At 39.6% G+C, this 15,161-nt stretch overlaps 1 protein-coding gene across 34 annotated transcripts in view; it reads left to right on the top strand.

Annotated features, from left to right (window-relative positions):
* Positions 1–15,161, top strand: part of SOX6 (SRY-box transcription factor 6) — a 716,878-nt gene that overhangs the window by 623,216 nt on the left and 78,501 nt on the right. For 28 of the 34 annotated variants that reach the window (XM_045162970.1, XM_045162964.1, XM_045162959.1 and 25 more), the window contains 2 exons: positions 2,608–2,833; positions 5,780–5,967. In XM_045162970.1, coding sequence (XP_045018905.1) covers positions 2,608–2,833; positions 5,780–5,967 — 414 coding nt within the window. The remainder of the gene's footprint in view (positions 1–2,607; positions 2,834–5,779; positions 5,968–15,161) is intronic. The other 6 variants (XM_045162975.1, XM_045162952.1, XM_045162953.1 and 3 more) reach the window with 1 other exon arrangement.

Raw genomic sequence — 15,161 nt, 5'->3', positions numbered from 1 at the left:
TTGAGCTTCAATTTATTGTGCTTCACAGCTATTGTACTTTTTACAAATTGAAGGCTTGTGGAAATCCTGCATAGTCAGATGATGGTTAGCAATTTTTTTAGCAATAAATTATTTTTAATTAAGGTGTATACATTGCTTTTTAGATATAATGCTGTTGCACATTCAATAGACTACTGTATTGTATAAACATAACTTTTATATGCACTGGGAAACCAAAAATTCATGTGATTTGCTTTATTGGGTTATTTGACTTATTGCAGTGGTGTGAAACCAAACCCATAATGTCTCTGAAGTTTGCCTATATTCAAAAATGAATTACAAATTAGATATTATAAACTCCACATATTCAAGAAACATGAACATTATAAGGCAGGGCATGGAAAATTCATATTGAATGCCTGGAGATGAAAAATACAGTGTTTGAGATGAAAAGTACACTGGATTGGTATTGATTTGGAATAGCAACAGATTAGATATTATGGAAGAAAAGACTAGTGAGCTTGATGATATAACAGTGAAACTGTCCAAAATGAAATACATAGAAAAAAAGACTATCAGTGCTGTAGAACATCAAATGGCCTAATATATACAAATAGAGCCCCAGAAAGAGAAGGAAGGGACAGAAAATATATTTTAAAAAGTAATGGCTGAAGTTTTTCTAAATTTGAAGACACTGAACTAAGGGATCATAAGAAACTTGGTGAAGTAAAAGAAATGTGGAGAAAACTAACTACATACCTAATGTAGAAATCACCGTTCTTGAGAAGTGAGTAAAGGAACTAACTAGTCTAAATATCCTTTGAATTCAGAGCAAAGGCAAGTAAATTTTAATTAAGTACCGTTTGTGAGGGATGCAACTATGTTTCTGAGAACCTATCGTATATCTGCTGCTGCTAAGTTACTTCAGTCATGTCCAACTCTGTGTGACCCCAGAGACGGCAGCCCACCAGGCTCCCCCGTCCCTGGGATTCTCCAGGTGAGAACACTGGAGTGGGTTGCCATTTCCTTCTCCATATCGTATATCTAGATAGAGATAAAAGTACATTGCACCATAGATGTGCCAGATTACTTATTTCCTACCAAGACAAACAAACAAAACAACAAAATAAAGCTAGGGTATCATGACACTATCAAATGACTTATTTTATCTGATAATTCAGTAAAGAAAAAAAGTGCCTGGGATTTGGAACCTAATAAACTATAATTCAAATTCTGTCCTTCCATGTATGGCTTTGGATGGTCATTTTATCACTTTGACTGCTTCTTTCTTTGTAAATGTAGAATACTACTGCCCAGTCTCATAGTTACTGGTAGTTAAATGAGCTAATATACTTGAAAATATCTAGCACAATGTTTAGTCATAATGGCTCTTTTATGCATGTTATTTTCATTTTCTCTTTCTAATCCTCCCTCCTGATTACTATTTTCTGGCATCCCTTTTTCTTCCCACTTAAACAATGACCCTTAGTGCTGGAAGAGACCTTAGAGATCAGCTAGAATCAGGCCTTCTTTTCTATAGATGAAGAAATTGAGTCCCAGAGAAGTGACATGTTTGCCATAGGGGAGAAAGTTCAGTGTGTTCTAAACAATGATGTGAAACGCAAGTTCTCTGTGCCGTCTCAGAAGCAAAAGAGGAGTTAACATTTGCTGGAAATTTTAAACACAACACTGCAGATCTTAAAAACCTAGCATTTAAATGAGTATGTTCATATTACAATTAAATTTCTAGAATGAAAGAAGTGTTGTTAAGGGTGTTACATGGCAGAATAAATGAAACAAAAAAATAAAGGTAAGGAGCTTAGCTTTCAAGCTCCTGGTAAAACCAGCGTTAGAAGCCAGATATTTGAATACTGTGCTCAGTATAGAAGAACAGGCATCTTAAAATAGACATTCTGTAAATATATGCAGCAAAGAATATAAAGAGACATCACTTCAGACGTGAAAAATAAATTGCATATAGCATGGTATGTAAAACATAATTATAATGTGTGTTTGTTCTTTACAAAAATTAATTTTAAACATGAATAGAGACCAGAATATAGACCATGAAGAGTGCCCACGCCCAGAAAGCCACATAGAAGCCATGCTGTGGCATGCGGCTCTCTGGGCAAAGGCCCAGGAGAGCAGAAGAAGGCTTACAGTGTTTCCATTTTTAAAGTACTTGCAATTGTTTGATTTAAAATATATATTAAAAAATTAGCGGCAGAGCCCATTTATAGTTCCAGGAACTTTTCAGAGAGAATAACACAAAAGCACTACAGAGCTGCTGAAATTTTAAATAATTCTTTGTAAATGCCCTAGGTTAATTTGGATCCCTGAAAACACATTAGGAAATTAAGCTGTAATGTGAGCTAATTCAGATTTTAATTTGGCAAAAAGAATGATCCAACTACACAGTTAATGTAAATAGAAGCATAACACAGGGAAATTAATGAGGTTTCCTTCCGATGAATCTTCAAGGAGGTAGATAATTAGCTTCTTTTGTTATTATTGTGGAGAATGTGGCATTGTCTCTGAGGTGTAAAATAACTGTGGCTTACTAAGTGATAATGTGCTTCGTTTGTCTTTTTTTTTTTTTTAATAATTATTTATGTTAAACTATTGTAGGATGAAGCAGCAGCACAGCCGCTGAATCTCTCATCCCGACCCAAGACAGTTGAGCCTGTAAAGTCCCCAACATCTCCCACCCAGAGCCTCTTCCCAGCCAGCAAAACCAGCCCTGTCAATCTGCCTAACAAAAGCAGCATCCCCAGCCCCATTGGAGGAAGCTTGGGAAGAGGATCCTCTTTAGGTAAATGGAAAAGTCAACACCAGGAAGAGACTTATGAATTAGGTAAAGGAAAGCAAAATGCGTTTAATGATGACTGATTCTTGTTTCCAAAGTATTCTTTAGTCCAAGAAAAATTTAAATACTGAAAGTAAATAACGTAAAAGTAAATTCTTTTCGACTAAAACATAACCCAGTGTGGCGTCTTGGGTGACTAGAACTTTCAGGAAAGGTAGATCCAGCAATCAGAGACTTAGAAATTTCTGTGTTGAGTCAGTGCTTTGCCACTGAAGTGACTCTAGGCAGAGGAAGAGTAACCATGAACTCTCCAAGGGCCTAAAGGAAACTGGCCTGAAAGCTGCCTGCCAAAAGTCTAAAATTTTTTGAAATTTTGTTTTCTTTGTAAAATGTGAGTTTTATACCTTATCCTATATCAGTTTTGCATTGAAGCAAATATGAATGACACTTTAGTGACATCATATAAAATAAAGTTGATATCTAGTAAGATATGTCATAGTGATCCTCTGTCTTCTTACATTCTCTGATACACTGCCAATTGTCTCTAGGGATGTCATACCCAGGTGTGAGAAGTATAGAGGAAAAATGGGATCTGGCATCAGGCAGCCTTGAACTGAGAAAGAGCCTTAACTTACTAGCTGTGTGACCCTGTGAAAATTATTTAATATTTTTTTAACTCAGTTTCCTAATCTCTGGAAAGGAAATATTGTTTCCTAGCTTATAGGTTGGTATGAGAATTAAGACAGAAATGTATATATATATAAAGTCTCTAACATGATATCTGGAACCCAGAAGGCATGCAACCCAAAAGACTAGACAGCCAAATACCAACACATTTACAAATACATGTGGAATGAAACAGTAATTGTGAAAGTACTTGTCAGTGGCAGAGAGCCAAATAAATATGAACATTATTATTACCATGCTCTATAAATTTCTTAATTTTCCAATAAGACACAGAAGTTCAAAGGGATTTGGGACTACAACCAGCATTTCTTTACCATATTGCCTTCCATGTTTTCTTTAATCCTATAGCCTGAATTGCTTACAGCAATAAATAATGTATAAGTGTAGCCATTTACAATTTAACCAAACATTTTGTCTATCTTATCTCATTTGATTTTTCACTATCATCTTATGAGTTAGGTAGTACGTTATTGTTATTCTTGTATAATAAACTGTCGTCTTACAGATAAAATGACTCACCCACAGCCATGTAGCTGATAATTAGCAGAGTTAAAACTAAAATCCAGGTCTTCTCACGTATAACTCAGTGCTCCTTTTGAAAACTCATAGTTGGAACGTTTGCTGAACAATGCTGAATCTTAAGTGGCTCTTCTGATTATGAGATATAAATCTTCCTCACTGAAACTGGGGACATTAGGATCTACCCAGCAGTCTATCCTCTTTTTGAGTCAGGACACTCTTTTAGGGGCCCAGAGATTTTCACTCCAAGTCAGTGGGATCACTGTGGCAAAGAGAAATGAATCATTCCCAGCATGTGAATATGATCACTGGATTATTGAAAGTTGTGAGATGAGGGGAAAAAAGCCAACATGAGGATAAATAATAGGCTTGATCTTGAAATGGCCCTCCTATAAACCACTTCTAAATTTTATTTGGAAAGCATTTGTTTTCTGTACTTAGCATAGTGAGGGACAAAAATGACTGTATCACAGGCCCTTGTTCTTTTGGAGTTTACATCTTAGCAGAGTGTATTCCTTAGATCGTGAACTAGAAATGAGCTGAAGTAATAGCACCCTTGTTCACACAATACTGGATGGATTTTCTTTTTTAATCAGAAAAGCTTCAGAGCTAAAGATACAGGGTTTCCATCGGCTAAAAAGTGGCTGTTTAACTTTCTAAAACTTTTCCATAGATAGCGTTGGGAATATTTTCTAAACTCGAGTGATAAGCACATGTACTGCACACACATAGACGTGAGCTTGATCATGGTCTGGTTTCCTCCGTCCAATCTGTCTCTGTGAGGTGTGTGCACATACACAGATACACACACACATACACACACACACACACATACGTGTGCTATGAAATGCTCATACCAGGAAACACACAACCTCATCACATTAAACTTTACCACAGCAGCTGAAATCTGTCAGTCAGTTGCCTTCTTTTTGTCTAAAATTGGAAAAGCTAAAGTGTCAATTTTAACCTACAATAAAATGCAAGATATAGAGGAAATTTAGTTTAATTTTAAATTTTGTCCTTCTGTGCTGCATAGAATATAATGAAAGTAAATATTTTCACTTTATTTTAAGCTTTATCCTTATATAAATTCCATTCCCACACATTCAGCCTCACTGTCAAGAAGACAGGGAATTGAGAGCAGTGGGTGTTCAGGTTGTGGGTAGGAAATGGGTTGTCATTCTCTTGGTAAGTAACTGAGGCAGCATGAGTGGAATGCTTCATTAACCAGCCAGTGACTGGGGAACAGAGAGTGTGGTGTATTCCTTCCCACCCCCTCTCTCCTGCAGTGGACATATGAACACACAGATACAGATATGGCTTAAGGATGTGTATAGCCTCACAGATTTTTTTTTTTTTGGCTGGGTCAGAAACAGCTTTCCTGCATTAGCACACTAAATATAATAGACAGCCTGCACAGATGTCTCTGTGCTCCTTCCTACCACTTTCATCCCAACTACTCTCCCACTAATTGTTAAATATAACCAGAAAAGGGGTGTGTGTGTGTGTATGTACATATATAGGAATCTAGGAACCTTCATTTGTGAGGAAGCGGGTTAACAGAGCCCAGATAAACTGAAATGCTAGGGTATCCTCTAAGAACTAAAAACAAAAACCCCAGCACAACTCAGTTACCCTGGATTTCTGTGGTCTATTGCATTTTTCTTAACAGCAAACGAGCCCCTTCCTTGCTCAGAGAATGTGGTGTTCTACAGGGGAGTGGACAGTAGCAGTATTTTTTAAGTGTCTAACCTTACGACCCTCTAATAATACATCCTGTGTATGCAGATATCCTGTCCAGTCTCAACTCTCCTGCCCTGTTTGGGGATCAGGATACAGTGATGAAAGCTATTCAGGAGGCTCGGAAGATGCGAGAACAGATCCAGCGGGAGCAACAGCAGCAGCAACCACACGGTGTTGATGGGAAACTGTCCACCCTGAATAATATGGGGCTGAACAACTGTAGGAATGAAAAGGTAAAACTCTCTTCCCTCCTTCACTGGCTCTGCTAGACCCATTGACTCATTTTTATCTGGCTCTTTCCAGGCTCCAAAGCATCAACCTGCAGCCAAAGATTCGGGCTTCTAGCTTGAGGACTGTCTTGCATTATGTTTAAGCATTACTGCTGGTTAACAAATATACCTTTTCCCTCTTAGTGTGGGTTGCCTCTCAGGTACCCAACCAAATACCCAAACTCCTGCCATGGGTGTTTTTCTGTCCTATTCCAAAAGGTTTAGAAATATCTTATAATAAAGGGGGTATATGAGGTTACAGACTACCAGAATATTTTATAAAAACATGTATACTCATGATGAAGGCTAATACATTATTATGACTCATCATTGAATTTATTACTAAGTTTTCTGTCAGCCTGAGCAAAACAGAAAACAGAGAAACTTACAAAATGCATTCATTTATTTTTTTGATTCATCAGATTATTTATCAAGTGCTTATTGTGTAATAGACACTGTTCTAGGCACTGGAGATACAACAGTGAACAAATGAGACAAAAATCTCTGTTCTCATAGAGCTTACATTCTGGTAGGGGAACACAGATGAAGAAAAAAATAAACAAATACATAATGAATAATGTTGGTAACAGGAGGAGGTGAATCATTGCCATGAGGGAAATAGAAGCAAGTTAAGGAAATGCAGAGTTACAGGATTGTTCCTTTAGGTAGGCTGGTAAGGACTCTGAGGAGGTGTTGTGTAATAGAGAGAGTGAAGGAAGCCCTGTGCAGGCCACAGGAAGAGCATCCAGGCAGTGGGAACAATAGGCTTAGAGGCCCTTAGAGTGTAGGACCAGCAACAAGGAGGCCAATTTAGCAAGAGCAACTTGAGGAAAGGCAGAGCAGTGAGACCTAAAGAGAAGTCTCTGCCTGGGGCAGAGTGTGGTAGACCTGTAGGCCTTGGAAGGACTATGTGTGTTTTGCTCTGAATCTGATGAGAATTCCTGCATTCTTTTTGTCCAGGGCATTGACATGATCTGATTTACATATAAAAAGGATCCTTCTGCCAAATGTGCAAGAGCAGACTGCAGGAGGCTAAGAAAGGAAACAGGCAGACCAGTTGAGAGGTTATTATCATACAATGGGTGGAAAATGCTGATTATTTGATGAATTAGTGATCCTAGCCGTTGCTTACCCTGTATCTGCATCACTCCAGTTTCTGCCTCCCTCTTCACATGGCTGTCTTCCCTCTGTGTATGTCCCCATGTCTCCAAATCTTCCTCTTCTTAAGAAGAACATCACTTATTGAATTTAGGGTCCACCCTAATCCAGTGTGACTTTAACTTGATTATATCTGCAAAGACCCAGTTTCCTACAGATAGAAAAATAGATTACATAAATATATTAATTTAATACATTAAATTAATAATGACTTAACTCCCCCTCCCCTACTTTGATTGATTCTTTTGGCAGGAAGTTCACATAAAGTCAGAGAAGGCAATGGCACCCCACTCCAGTACTCTTGCCTGGAAAATCCCATGGGCGGAGGAGCCTGGTAGGCTGCAGTCCATGGGGTCGCAAAGAGTCGAACACGGTTGAGCGACTTCACTTTCACTTTTCACTTTCATGCATTGGAGAAGGAAATGGCAACCCACTCCAGTGTTCTTGCCTGGAGAATCCCAGGGACGGGGGAGCCTGTTGGGCTGCCGTCTATGGGGTCGCACAGAGTCGGACACGACTGAAGTGACTTAGCAGTCGCATAAAGTAGGAGAGAAACTATCTGGGGGAATGGTGGGCCTTTTGGTGCTGGATAAGCCATAAGCTTTTATACACTTGGGACCTGCTATGCATAGGGATTGTTGTTGTTGTTCTGTCACTAAGTTGTGTCCAACTCTTTGCGAACCCATGGACAGCAGCGTGCCAGGCTTCCCTCTCCTTCACTATCTCCTGGAGTTTGAGCATACTTTTTTTGGAGTTTGCACCACCTCCATGTTGCTCAAACTCCATGTTTGCTCTATATTCTATGTCTGGTTATATTCATATCCATTATATTATATCTGTTGTGTTAATGATGCCATCCAACAATCTCATCCTCTGTCTCCCCCTTCTCCTCCTGCCCTCAACCTTTCCCAGCACCAGGGTCTTTTCCGCTGAGTCAGCCCTTTACGTCAGGTGGCCAAAGTATTGGAGCTTCAGCTTTATCATCAGTCCTTTCAATGAAAATTTAGGGTTGATTTCCTTTAGGATTTGTTGTAGCTTAGTCACTAAGTCATGTCTGACTCTTGCGACCCCATGGACTATGGCCTGCTAGGCTCCTCTGTCTATGGGATTCTCTAGGCAAGAATACTGGAGTGGGTTGCCATTTCCTTCTCTAGGGGATCTTCCCAACCCAGGAATTGAACCCAGGGCTCCTGAATTGCAGGCAGAGTCTTTACCAACTGAGCTACAAGGGAAACCCTCTTTTAGGATTGACTGGTTTGAACTCCTTGCTGTCCAGGGGACTCTCAAGAGTCTTCTCCAGCACCACAGTTTGAAGGCATCAATTCTTCAGTGCTTAGCCTTCTTCATGGTCTGTCACATCTGTACATGACTATTGGAAAAATCATAGCTTTGACTATATGGACCTTTGTCAGCAGAGTGCTGCCTCTGCTCTTTAATACACTGTCTAGGTTTGTCATAGCTTTTCTTCCAAGGAGCAAGCATTTTTTAATTTCATGGCTGCAGTCACCATCTACAGTAATTTTGGAGCCCAAGAAAATAAGATCTGTCACTGCTTCCACTTTTTCCCCGTTTATTTATCATGAAGTGATGGGACTAGATGCCATGATCTTAGCTTTCTGAATGTCGTTTTAAGTCAGCTTTTTTCACTCTCTTTCACCCTCATCAAGAGGCTCTTTAGTTCCTCTTCACTTTTTGGCAGTAGAGTGGTATCATCTGCCTATCTGAGGCTATTGATATTTCTCCCAGCAATCTTGATTCCAGCTTGTGATTCATCCAGCCTGGCATTTTACATGATGTACTCTGTATATAAGTTAAATAAACAGTGTGACAATATGGAGCCTTGTCATACTCCTTTCCCAATTTTGAACCAGTCCGTTATTCCCTGTCTGGTTCTAACTGTTGCTTCTTGACCTGCATACATGTTTCTCAGGAGACACAGAGCTACTGAGTAGAAATTGGGGTAAAAGCAAGAGAATGGATACATGCAGCAGAGAACATCTCCTACTTTACAATTTTGTCAAGGGTGAATCCTAAAATTAGTATGAGAAGGATGTTGGTGATTTATCTAAGTCTTTTAAACTGTATTGGTTTTCAAATGAAAGTGGTATATGGTTACTAAAATTTCTAATAATACAGTTGTAAGGTCAAAAGCTAATTACCCTTCTCACCCCATTAACTACCGTTGGTGATTCAGAAGTGTTCTTTGCATATGCGGTAAGTATTAATGAGTTTAAAGGTATATATTCTCACTTGGAGTGGTAGGCCCTGAGTTGTCACTTGCCAGCTATGTGATATTTGGTAAGTTGAATAACTTCTCTGGATCTCAGGTTCTTCATCTGTAACGTGAGGGTAGTAATCTGGGTTACAATAGAATAAAATATATATGAACATACCTAGCAAAGCCTCAGGTACAGAGTGGGTACTTTCTTATGTTTCCCATACCTTTTAGGCTACATTATGGGTGATCTTTGAATATATAGAACAAATGAGCTATTTTGCCACAGATATGAGTTCCTCCTAACAATGATGGAAGGGTCAGCAGAATAAAGCAGAGTTAAATGTTTCAGATGATGGCATATTGACCAACTTACATAGTTAAACTCCTTTCTAACTGAGTTGATACACAAAGCTATGGAAACTTCAGATTTATTAAGTTAGATCATGGTTTCATAATGTCATAATGTCATAATAATGCTGATGCCTCAGCATTATTGACATTTTTGGCTGGAGAATTCTTTGTCATGGGTGGCTAATCTGGCCTCTACTCATTAGATGCCAGCAGCACCCCTCCTTTTGTGATGACCAGAAATGTCTCTAGACATTGCTAAATGTCCCCTATTGGGGTAGGGAGGACAAAATTACCCCTAGTTGAAATATCACTGGGCTAAAGAAATATATTTAGAATTAATACATTTCAGAAATTTTATTCCACAAAAAAACAAGTTATTTAAATAATCACGTGTGTGTGCTTAGTCAAGCTCAGTCGTGTCCCACTGTTTGTGACCCCATGGACTGTAGCCTTCCTCTGTCTGTGGGAGTATCCCTGCAAAAATACTGGAGTGGGTTACCATTTCCCCCTCCAGGGGATCTTCCTGCCCCAGGTATTGAACCTGTGTCTCCTGTGCCTCCTGCATTGGCAGGTGGGTTCTTTTACTACTGAGCCACATGGGAAGCCCTTTCAATAATCACATTTGTTTTTAAATTATAGAGAATCATTTGCTTTTGATTAATGTTATGAATAAAATATTTCTTTGAAAAATATTTCTAATGAAAAACTAGAATTTTTGTTTGGAATATTAACATAGAGAATATTTAAAACAGATGTGTGTACATCATTTAGGTTGTGGGGGAAATAAATAAATTCAGTATTGTTACAGCAACTCTGCCTTTCAGTGAAGCCCCTCTGTCACATTAAGTAGGCTTAGAATAGCAACATCCTGAAATGTTTGCACTAAACCTAAATAGTAAATTGGCACTGGACATTCCTTCCTTCCAGCAGTGACTCTCTTTGTCTGACACAGTGACCCTATATTGTTGAATTTATATCATCGATTCAAGTTCAAGCTTAAGACTCTACTAACTTCAAATACTCTGGGTTAATTTTAAGTATTTCTCATTGACTTTTCTTAATTCATGTAGAGGAAAGAAGTCTGAGGCTCTGAAATAATACCTTATTTTGTGTTGGAAGCCACCGGTGAGAGATGAGAGATTAGGTTAGGATTGAAAATTAATAAATCTCAACTTGTCCTAAAATATGTCACACAATGTAATTGAGCTCCTGGAGATAAGTGGCAAAATGGCTTCGACAGAATCAGAAAACCCTGGTTTCTCAGTTGAAGAGAGTTGTTGTCTCAGTAGATGACCTTATAGGGGTTGAATTCGGGTTGCTGACAAAGTCCATTATATTCAAGGCTGCTGTGTTCAGAAGTTCTCCTTTACATTATCTCTCTTGCAAATAATGTCACTGTTTTGAATGTATATTTGTTATAGGCTTTGTCTGGCTTCCCTGGTTGCTCAGACAGTAAAGAATCTGCCTGCAATGCAGGAGACCTGGGTTCGATCCCTGGGTTGGGAAGATCCCCTGGAGGAGGGTATGGCAACCCAGTCCAGCATTCTTGCCTGGAGAATCCCCATGGACAGAGGAGCCTGGTAGGCTACACAGTCCATGGGGTCTCAAAGAGTTGGACACGACTGAGCAACTAAGCACAGGCTTTGTCTAGTTTCTAGACCCAGTATATATTCTTGTTAGGTTCATTACCTGCAGAAGAGTATTAAGAATGATATTAAAGGACTCCTATGATGGTAGATTTGGCTCTCTTATAATCAAAATATCCATCTTAATTTTATGAGGTTTCACACAACACTACTTTTTCTTCTGAGAATCATATTTTCTTCTGAGATCAAATAAGATAAATATATAATGTACAATAAGATTAGTAAAATAGATTGTGACAAAGTCAGTTTAACTCTCTTAAAATCATCATCTTTGGAATTATCTTGATTTCCTTAAGTGTAAAGATTCATAAATTAGATTTGTGATTTTATTCTTGTCAACAGTTTTAGAGAATTGTTCAGTATTTCTATCACAACACCTTGTAATTTATAAAGCATACCTCATCACACTCACGGAGAAGGCAATGGCACCCCACTCCAGTACTCTTGCCTGGAAAATCCCATGGACAGAGGAGCCTGGTAGGCTGCAGTCCATGGGGTCGTGAAGAGTTGGACATGACTGAGCGACTTCACTTTCACTTTTCACTTTCATGCATTGGAGAAGGAAATGGCAGCCCACTCCAGTGTTCTTGCGTGGAGAATCCCAGGGACGGGGGAGCCTGGTGTGCTGCCGTCTATGGGGTCGCACAGAGTTGGACACGACTGAAGTGACTTAGCAGCAGTAGCAGCAGTATCACACTCATATCTGGACATTGTTTAAAAATGAGTGTGTCACAAATTGGAGTTCCCTGAGAAGCAGACTGTGAGATGAATAGTGTGTGCTGATACATGCTCAGTCACTTCAGTTGTGTCTGACTCTTTGCAACCCTATAGCTGGAACCTGCCAGGCTTCTCTGTCCTTGGGGACTCTCCAGGCAAGAATACTGGAGTGGGTTGCCAGGCCCTCCTCCAGGGGATCTTCCCCACCCAGGGATTGAATCCGGGTCTCCTGCGTCTTCTGCATCACAGGTGGATTCCTTACTGATGAGCCACCGGGGAAGCCTGAGACAGAGATTAGCAAGCAGGTTTATGGGGGTAGGGGGTCCTCTTTCTGATTGCCACCTGTGGAAGGGAAAGGATGAAAGCAGAATCGGACTGTGATGCAGTCTCTTCCAAGGCCTTAGCCAACCTCATATGAAGCTTTGAGGCTGCCATGTCCATTCAGAATTGTCTCAAGTTGGATGGAAGGAGTGAGCTTTCATACCTTTGTGTGGACCAGTCATTAGATGAGGGCTGCCCTGGGAAAGGGACTTAATCTTGGGTGAGGTGTGACTCTAGTTGAGGCGATGCTGAGGAGGGCCAACAGCTGAGGGTGAGCAAAACATTCCCTACGGGTGAGGAAACAAATCAGTCCTGAAGGGGAATCTGGGCAGTACATCACAATTTCCTTCTTAGAGTTGTTTTTGTGATATTTACTAACATTATATATATATAGAACATGTTTTGTGTATTTTGTAACTGAGGGGAACGTTTACTTCACAGACACAGGGGTTTGTTGTTTTTGTTGTTTAGTCGCTAAGTCATGTCTGACTCTTTTGTGACCGCATGGACTGTAGCCCACCAGGGTCCTCTGTCCATGGGATTTCCCAGGAAAGAATAGTGGAGTGGGTTGCCATTTCCTTCTCCAGGGCATCTTCCCAACCAGGGATCGAACCTCGGTCTCCTGCATTGAGGCAGATTCTTTTACTGCTGAGCCACCAGGAAAGTCCTGAAAGTGAGTGTTAGTTGCTCAGTCCTGTCTGACTCTTTGCGACCCCATGGACTGTAGATCACCAGGCTCCTCTGTCCATGGAATTTTCCAGGCAAAATACTGGAATGAGTTGCCATTTCCTTCCCCAGGGGATCTTCCTGACCCAGAGATTGAATGCATGTCTCTTGCATTGGCAGGCAGATTCTTTACCACTGAGCCATCTGGGAAACCCTTATAATACATACAGAATTACATATACATCCATATGAATACATGTTGACCTATGATATATTTCACTTTACTGGGTAAACTCCTGTATTGACACTCTGAAATGAAACACTGTTAACTTGATCAACCAGAACGGCACCAATGGAGTTGTTCTGGTTGACTGTGTCACAGGGTATTTAGGGTGTGTTAAATATATAGATTTTAGGGACAATAGACTGTGACGGCACCTCAGGAGCTTTCATGCTCCATCATTTCAAAGTAGCTGCTGTGCATGGATCAGGAATGTCTTGCCAGCAGAAGTCTAAGTTTATTCCCTGGATTTTAACTTTCTGCAGCAAGAACAACCTATGACAGTGCCAGGGCAGTTTGATCATATTATAGGTGAACTTCTTACTGAATTTCGTTGTTTTGACATTTCTCAGATGGAGAGTATTTTAGTCATGACAATACACTGCAGGATTTTAGAGGCTGCTTCTAAATGTCCTTAGAGCTAAGCTAAGGACATCTGGCTAGAAGAGAAGCAAGGTAGGGTGGGCCTTCTTAGTGTTAAAAAGTGCGTTTTGTACCTTTTCTGACTTCCCTAGTGTTTGAATGCTGACTCAGTGATTGGTTAGAGTACATTCCTACATAGGTATGACATAACTTAGATATCTGGTTATTTTAGTTATCTTAATAACCTTGAGGAGCCAGTAGACTGATTACCTGTTGATCAGAGTTACCCTAAATTGGCCAATTGCACATCTATACACATGTGGCCTGAACTGCTGTTCCCTTCATCTTCTGAGAATCTCAAGAAAAATTCTTGACCTCATTGCATGTCAAAATGAGCTACCATGAACACTATTATCACACTCTGTCTGCCTCTGAAGTATATTGGTGGGATTAAAATTATAGAGTGAAAGAACTGAAGGGAACATAACTTTTGATCTGGTCCCATACCTTCAATTCACAGACAGGAAGACTGAGACCTAAAGAAAGAACATGACTTATGCTTGGTCACATAGTGAATTTGTGTCAGAGCAGGAATTAAATCTCAGCTTTCCTAGTTCTTCATCAATGATATCTCTATTTTCAGAAAAGTACCAGATTTGCTTACTTATTTTCTATAAGATATTTAAGCTATTGCTTACCAAAGTACTTTTTATATTTGCAATCTAAAACCTTTGGTGGAATAAGACAGGGTAAAAATAACAAAAACAGTGAAGCAGAAAGGCATTGAGCCCCCTGCTTTCTGTATATGTTTCACCTTCTATTTCAATAAAGCATTCTTCCCCACAATGATGTCCACTGGTTCTGGCTCTGGAAACATATCAGTCAGAAAGCAGAAGATTTGATGATGCTAGTATAGACAAAGGAACAGAAGAGGTGGCTAGTCCAGAAGCAGTAATAGAATTAGAGAGCGCATGGTGTATTGGAAAGAGCATGGGCTTTGGAGTCTCAGTTTCTAGGATTAATCTTGGAAGCAGCCTGTGTGGTTTTCTGTGTTATTTGAGTAAGTTACTTAACCTCTGTGGGTCTCAATGAACATACCTATAAAATGGAGATAATTATCCTTTCCTTGAAGGCTTGTTTTGAGGGAAGATATACATAGAGCACATATCTGACACAAGAGATGCTCTGTTACTATTAGGTCCTTTTTCACTGTAAGACCTCAGACAGGTTGTCAAACCTGTTGTTAATTTTATTAAATTTTCACTCTTTGAGACTCTCCAAAGGTGAATGGATTAACCTACTGCTCTGTGAAGCCAAAATTTCTTAAGATAGAGTAGAAGGGTAATTAGAAGCTAACAGGCACCTTCTTACAAACTCAAGATATGCATTTTTCTTTTTCATTCTTAAAGTAACTTGAATACTCTAGTTACTTGCTATA

Source organism: Bubalus bubalis, chromosome 16 (assembly GCF_019923935.1).
Source record: "Bubalus bubalis isolate 160015118507 breed Murrah chromosome 16, NDDB_SH_1, whole genome shotgun sequence".
NCBI classification, from domain to species: Eukaryota; Metazoa; Chordata; class Mammalia; order Artiodactyla; family Bovidae; genus Bubalus; species Bubalus bubalis.
Note: the sequence above shows the minus strand (reverse complement) of the source record. Positions and strands in the feature narration are given on the sequence as shown.